The sequence below is a fragment of the Pyxicephalus adspersus genome, chromosome 10 (genome assembly GCF_032062135.1).
Source record: "Pyxicephalus adspersus chromosome 10, UCB_Pads_2.0, whole genome shotgun sequence".
Lineage (NCBI taxonomy): Eukaryota > Metazoa > Chordata > Amphibia > Anura > Pyxicephalidae > Pyxicephalus > Pyxicephalus adspersus.
The window spans coordinates 649,430-657,052 of record NC_092867.1 but is presented as its reverse complement, the minus strand read 5'-3'; the positions used below and the strand labels follow the sequence as shown (position 1 = coordinate 657,052).

General features: G+C 47.1%; 2 protein-coding genes across 2 annotated transcripts in view; both read left to right on the top strand.

Moving 5' to 3' along the window:
- LOC140339852 (pancreatic lipase-related protein 2-like) overlaps positions 1 to 1,482 on the top strand; it is a gene marked incomplete at its 3' end in the record, with an annotated part of 19,684 nt that extends 18,202 nt beyond the window's left edge. Inside the window, 4 exon segments of the mRNA XM_072424753.1 lie at positions 544 to 684; positions 860 to 968; positions 1,235 to 1,345; positions 1,419 to 1,482. Of these exon segments, the coding sequence (XP_072280854.1) occupies positions 544 to 684; positions 860 to 968; positions 1,235 to 1,345; positions 1,419 to 1,482 (425 nt within the window).
- A 608-nt stretch (positions 1,483 to 2,090) lies between these two features.
- Positions 2,091 to 2,783, top strand: LOC140339223 (pancreatic triacylglycerol lipase-like; the record flags this gene model as incomplete). The annotated part of the gene is given in 2 exon segments (XM_072423808.1): positions 2,091 to 2,220; positions 2,672 to 2,783. Coding segments are annotated over 2 exon segments (203 nt in total), but the record flags the coding sequence as incomplete, so codon positions are not given.
- Positions 2,784 to 7,623: the final 4,840 nt, after the last annotated feature.

Below are 7,623 nucleotides of genomic sequence, written 5' to 3'. Positions count from 1 at the left end.
TGAATTCTGGCACCCCTCCCCCCTTCTGTCATTGCACCACTTTTGCCCCCATTGTGTATTTGCCCCCTTTTGGGGTGGATTATTATTCACACACAATATTAAAATTAAAATTCATTATGGGTGTCTCTCTTTTTCGGCTCAGAAATTTGAGGATTAATTCCGTGCAGGACATTTATATTCAGGTGGATTTGTTTTATATAAATATTATTTATCAGTAATTCTGTGTTTATTGGGAGAATATGATGAATATAAATGTAACTCCTGTATAATATTAGCGTCTCATAATGCTTTGTCAGCACTTTATCTATTGGGAGGCAATGGACGGGTTTGCACAGAAGCTGACACTCCGCAGGTCATGTGACTCTCTATAAATCCCCCATAATGTGTCCCTGCACGTTGTCATATAAGATGGCGGCTTCTTTATTCTATCACCGCTTGCCTTTGCTAGAGAATACACAGCAGCAATGCTATAGGTAATAGAGTGTAAGCTCCTGTGCTCAGAATTCACCTTTACCCCCAATAATAATAATAATACCCCTATAGGAGATCCTGCGGGTGGAAGACGTGAATTGCATTGGGGTGGATTGGCGGCGCGGTGCGGCTAATTTGCAGCAATACGCCCAGGCGAGCAGCAACGTCCAGGTGGTTGGAGGTGAAATCGCTTTGCTGGTCAGGAGATTGCAGGTGAGGAGATTGTAAATTGTACAGAAACATTAATGCCCCAAATCTGCCCCAATCAGGACATTTCTGGGGGAGGGGGAGTTGGGGTTATTTGTTGATGATTTCGGCCCCCTGATTGTTGATTTCCATCCGATTCCTCCAATGATTTCTGTTCTTAATATGAGATTTCTATCTGCAGGAGGAGCTGGGATTCCCCCCATCCAAGATTCACCTGGTCGGGCACAGCCTGGGCGCTCACGTAGCCGGGGAAGCTGGCAGACTATGCCGGGGGATGGGGAGGATAACAGGTACCAGATATCGTATTGGGGTGTAAATGACCGACATTGCGTGAAGCCCGCCAGGATCGCTCCCGCTAACGCGTTTTACCTGAATGATGTTTCAATACGATTGGGTGAAATGTGTCGGGGGGCTTTGTTCTCCCCAATCCTCAAAGACGGAGTGCAGCCCCCTCCTCTGCGTCATTCACCCTATACAAAGCATAAAAATGAGCCGATGCTGTTATATTCCCCCTAAGTGAATGTTGATTCCAATGAATGAATGAAATACATTGCAGGCCTGGACCCGGCTCGGCCGTACTTCGAGGACACGGATAAAGAGATTCACCTGGATGCCACAGACGCAGAGTTTGTGGATATCATTCACACAGACACCGACCCCATCTTTGGTAAGGTTTTTTCCCGGTTTTTTCTCTCTGGGTCCCCCGGCTTCTAATCGCCTTCTCTCCATCCACCCCGCAGGACTCGGCACCATGAAACCAACTGGGCACTACGACTTTTACCCCAACGGGGGGCAACATATGACGACATGGAAGGTAAAAGAACCGGAGAGAAAGGAGTTGGAAGGAAGAGGGCGAGGATCATTCCAGCAATAGGAGCAGGGCAGCTAGTTCCTTCTTAGTGTTGCGGGGCAATGGGGCAGTTGGGGTCCTTGGGGGCGGTACAATAGTAACTAGAATATGGGCGGAGTGGTTGTGTTCCTCAGGGGAGGAGCCGGAGGATCAATCCAAAGGGGGCTGGCCTAATATGGCTGTGTTGATCAAGTTGACGCCCCCGAGGAGCTGCAACAAGAATAAAAGGGGCCGCCGATAGATAAAGAGGGAAATTGTTTCTGTGATGTTATAAATGTGTTGTTGGAAATGTTGGAAAGTAAAGAAACGTTAATTAATAAATGATGACAAGTTCTTCCAATCATCTTGGCGATGTGATTGGGCGGGATGGGGGAGGGGACATCAGCGGTTCCAGGTTTTGTCATTTACAATATTAAACCATTCCGCCTGCAAATTCCAAATTCTGCCCAATAACAGATGAATAGACTGATGAATGTGACGGGTGGCGAGGAAGACGGCATTGCGGGGTTATTGGTTCATTGTATATAACGATGTTGATAACCTCTCTGACCTCCTCCCGCAGGGTTCCTGCTTTCCCTGCCCCTCCGGTGGATGCCCCACCATGGGGCATTATGCGGCTCCATCACATGGTATAACCACCCAGTACCAGAACTTCTACCTTCACACCGGGGGGGACCCCCAACATTTCTCTAGTAAGTACCCGGGTGAATATATCACATACACTGCATAGGGCAGGGATTACTAAGACCCCGGACCCCAGATATCAGCTGCCTGAACCCCTTTTTATCCCCGGGGTTGGTGACCCCTGGCATGGCCGATATAATAATGGCAGCTCAGGAAGAAGAGACAAAGAACTCATTCCACCATTATTATTATACAGGATTTATATAGCGCCAACATACTCTGCAGCGCTGTACATTAAATAGGGGAAATAAATGACATCCGGATACAGGAGGAGGGGAGGAGCCTGACCCGAAGAGCTTACAATCTAAGAGGTGGGGGATCACACAAAGGAGGGGGGGAATACCTGTCTGCAGGGGATTCTGGGTTTATCAATGTGGTTCTGCTCCCCCGGCCCGGTTCTGGTTCTGTATTTGGACCTTGGTGCCGGCACTCCTCGTACTGACCACTTCCTCTCGGCAGGTTACAGGTACAAGGTGTCGCTGGCTCTGGTTGGGAAGAAACAAACTTCTGGAAAAATCTTCATCTCGCTGTTCAGTGATCACATTTCCACCCCAGAATATGAAGTGAAAGAGTGAGTGAAAACTGGGGGCCCCAGACCAATAGCACACTGACATTTGGGCCCTAGAACAATGGCGCACTCACACTTGGGGCCCCAGAACAATCTCATACTGACGTTCGGGCCCCAGAATAATAGCACACTGACATTTGTGAATAGGGGGGTTCAGACCTATGATGCCCTGACACTTTAGGATTTGCCCTGTGGTTTCCTCGCCCCCTCCGGGGGTAGCTGGGCATGGTATGGTTGGGCCGCCTTGGCCCCAGACACCCCCAGTATCCGTGTTTGTGGAATCTCCCCTCCTGATCCCAGGTTGGTTCTTTGTCTCCTCTACATAAACCCCCCGGAGCCCCTCTCTGCCCCATTGCTTGGCATATGCCAGCCTACAGAATAGACACTTCACATTCAGCTCCGAGCCGGGAAGTCAACAGCTGTAAGGTGTGAGAGGGTTAATTGGGGAGAAGAGGGGACGGGAAGAGCTTTTTACTAAAGTATATGGAAAAAAAAAGGAAAAGAACCATTGGGAATAATAAATGCCCCTTTTACTAATGGTGGCAAGTCTCAGCAGGTGAACGCAATCCATTGTGAGCGTAATAATGCACTCCAAGCAAGCTTTTATCATCGGCATAGAGAATGCAGGGAGACCGTGACCCCTCTACACCTCCTCTCCAGGTATCTCTGGGCGCATGAAAACAGGGCGCACAATGGCGCACAGTGGCGGCGCCCTGCGGCCAGCCCCCCGTGCTTACCTTGAATTACCTACCTTGCCTCTCCCTGACCCCATTAAAAGCCAAACAGGCGGCACAAATCCCCCCAACGCGCTAAAGAATTCACTTAACAGGCTGCATTATTCCCGGGACAAACAGCTGCTCCTCCATTGTGTCCCCGGCAATCTGTCAGCCTGTTCTGCCGTCTACAGACAAGGCCACCGCACCGGGCGGATGAATAATATTCACTTGTTTCACTCCTCGCCTTGGTCTGGTTATGTTTAGGAAGGAATTGCGCAGGGAGAGCGCCGTGTCTTCCAATGACCAGAAGACGCATTGTCTGCAAATCGCCGATAAGAAAAGATTCCATTAGAGGAATAAAATGGAAGAGATCGGCCCAGCAAGTTGTTGTCTGCAGACGTAATCGCTGGAAAGTGTTTTCACAAAAGAAGACGAATGTTTCCCCTATTTCCCTTTCTATAATAGGCGGCCATTGTGACGGTGAAAGCTCAATCTTCCCATTCATCTCCTACAATCAGAGGGAACGTTGGGCATTGTATTGGCCAGATATTCACAAGGTTTGTCACAATTATTTGTCTTAGAGCCGTACCTAGGGATTGGGGAACCTGGCCATGGGTGCGGGTCTGGGGGCCCCGAAATGAACATACAAATAAAAGAGCCCACAACTGGCAACTCTGCATTCACCAAACCCAATCATGTCTTCCCTTCAATGAAAACCTGCTGCTCCATTCCTCCAAGAGGATCCCGCAGATACCCCCCAGCCTTATACTGGGCACCTCCTGCCAGGCACCATGTGTTGGGCACTGCACGGATTGGTAACACCCAACTGGCCCGTCGTCTCTGGCTGGGTGGGCCCATGCGCGGGGTGCCCATATCTAGCTGTTCTGGGGCACCCGTATGGTAACAATTTATATTTCGGCATGCATATGCACCAATGGGAGGGAATGCAGTGAGCAGAGGTGGCTGGGAAATGTGTATATAACATTCACTGAAAATAAAGCAGAAGGCTAGACGCAGCTTAGGAGATGAGGAGAAGATAATATTTTGCTGCATCCACTATGGGGTCAGGAATCTCCAACCTGGAATTTTGTTTGAACCTGGAAAGATATTAAAGTTCTTGTAACCCAGCCGGTACCATCTTATATAATCTCCTTCTTGTCATTGGGGGATGGGTCACAGAGTCCCGACTTCATGCCAGAAAAATCCTGTTTTATAGACTTTGCATTATGTCCAGATAGGAGGCGTCGTTATATGGAAGCTGAGGGGATTCATTCCATTGTCTGTGAAATAACAAGAGCCACTTATTTCCAGAACCTTCAATATCCGAGAACTCTTCCTGCACCAGAAGATTCACATGATTCAGCACAAAGGGCCCCTGGGGAATCTTCTGCCCTCCGCTGTCTAATATTAGGGGTCAGTCCATGTCTAGTCCGGCTCTCCCATTGGCACAGAAATCTTTTTGTCTATCAGTGGTATTGGAAGACCCGGATCTGATGTATTTAGATTTCATGGAAAGTAAAATCCGGGATTGGATCCCGGCTACGTCAGATGCCAGTCTGTAGGGTCTGGGGGCACATTGCCATCTTTTGGGTCACCAAACATATTTAGACTCAGGGAAGCCGGTATGGCCCTGGCATTTAAACCTTTTCTGATTGGATGTAATGTCAGACTTCACAGACCCTTCTACTTCACTATCCTAGGTGTCCAAGCCAGGGGACCCTGGCAGCCAGAAGTAATGGACGTCACCCCTTGGGCCCTGCTTACTACATCCCCGGGCTGCAGAATGTATAGCGGTGATGGATTCCTTCCCAACCAGACCCCATCTAAACATGGCAGACCCCATATAATTATGGCAGACCCCATCCTAACATGGCAGACCCCATATAAGCAGACCCCATATAAACATGGCAGACCCCATATAAACGTGTCGGACCCCAGGATTCTTCTAATAGTGTTCCTGGACCATTTGAATTATCCCGACATATTTAGGCATTTTCGGAAGCGTTCCCTCCTCAGGTTTTGTTCCTTCCCCCCCGGGTCATGGTTCTGGGCAATGTGTGGATTGAGTTTTGTCAGATCTATTAGAAGCTTATATCTCGTCTGCACAGAATATCTTTGTGTCCATTTATAAGTTGGATATAGCAGCCGGTTCTGATTCACATTGGATCTCTAGTTCTGTCTCATGGTAATATTGGCTTTGTGTGGCTGTGGCCATCTCTAGTTATAACCCATCAGTGCTGCCATTGGGAGGCTCCACCAATATAACTTTCCTCTCTATGGCCTCAATAATTTCCACTTTCTGTGTCTTCAGGACGATGCCATAAGGGGAGGAATTCTGATACTTTGCTAGATGCCCGTCCAGGGGTCAAATACCCCAACCATCAGTACTGCCCAACAAACATTCTGAAATCATCAGATCTCCAATATTTTCCATTCCACGTTTCATATCAATCACTTTTGGTTGTTTGAAATCAGAAGTTGGAGGATAAAACTGTGCTGCTGCTTCTATTTAAACATAGATTGTAAGCTCTTGGGACAGAGTCCTCCCCTCCTCCTCCAGTTCCCAATAGTCCCCCCATTCATAACCTCATTATCTGGGTGCAGGCGGTATCATATTTGCTGTCATTAGTTTACCTGGCCTCTAGGTGGCGTATGACATTCTATTGAATGGTGGGGTGTCAGCTGGTCTGTAGTCACAGAGTTGGGGGATGATTTATTTAGTACTGGGTGGCACGATGGTTCAAATATAGAATCAGCACACTATCTGCATGGAGTTTGTATGCTCTCCCTGTGTTTAGGTTTCTTCTGGGCAGTCTGGTTTCCTCTCGCACCCCAAAAACATACTAGCAGGGTAACTGGCTCCAAATTGACCATAGACCATGTCAATGACCCCTAACTATGGTTGGGACATTAGATTGTGAGCTCCTCTAGGTGACAGTCACATGACTGTACAGTGCTACAGACTATGTTAGTGCTATAAATACAATTATAACAGTAGTATGCTGCTTCCCCACCTCTTAGATTGTAAGCTCTTCTGGTCAGGGTCCTCTCCTCCTCCTGTATCACTGTCTGTGTCTGTCTGAAATTTGCAACCCCTATTTAATGTACAGCGCTGTGTAATATGTTGGCGCTATATAAATACAGTATAATAATAATAATAATGAGAGTATCATATAATAAAGGGCCAGTTTTCCTTAGGGGCCACCACCATAGCTATTATTAAATTGATGCTAATTTACATCTGTGCCAGATCTTGTCTGCTTATCCTATAGGACCCGTAGATGATGATGGCAGCACCTGAACATACAGAAATACGAGCGTTAAATAAAGCGTCTGTGCTCGGTAATGGTGATTGCAGTCATTATTATCCAGGCAAGGCTTCCAGATGGGCTGCTCATTCTATATGCTGATATTATAAATCCTTCAGCCTGTGAATTGTATAAGGCAAAGGACAATATACAACATGAAAGCAGAATATGATGACAGAGCTGCAGAGATTTGAGGACAGCAGAATTACCCCGGGAGTTACTAGAAAAGCAATGTCCTGTAGACTTGAGGAAATCCTTCATTGTCCTTTGGATTGTGAGGATTGTAGATAACAATGCGTCCATTTATACAAAGCGATGCACCGTGCTGCCTTTTACCAACACCCCCAAAAACAAGAACAGCCCAAACCCCAATATTCCAATGTCACCGGATTACACCCAAATGTTGTGTGAGTGCGAGAATGGGAAATCTTTCAACTGAAATGGGGATGGGAGCTGCCATGGCATGAAAAATAAAGAAAACACTGCAATGCATTTCCACAAAATCCATTATAGCAATTGTGTTATATGTGCTGCATGCATGCGTGTTATTGTGCAAGGAATGCAAAGCTCCTGTAAATGGCTCAGATAATAGTAATGGTGCCGGGTGAGTGGGTGAGGTTGGGATTTCTTGTTGGATAGACGTATTTGTGGAATTCAAGAAGCATTTCAGTCCTAGAAAATAGAATCTCTGAGTTGTTCTGTATTGGGACATTCACCTTCAGATTCACATCAAAGCCAAAATCATCCGGCTCTGCAGAACTCCCATGTCAGTGCTGTAACTCCAATATTAATAATAAATGTTTTATATCTCCCATTACT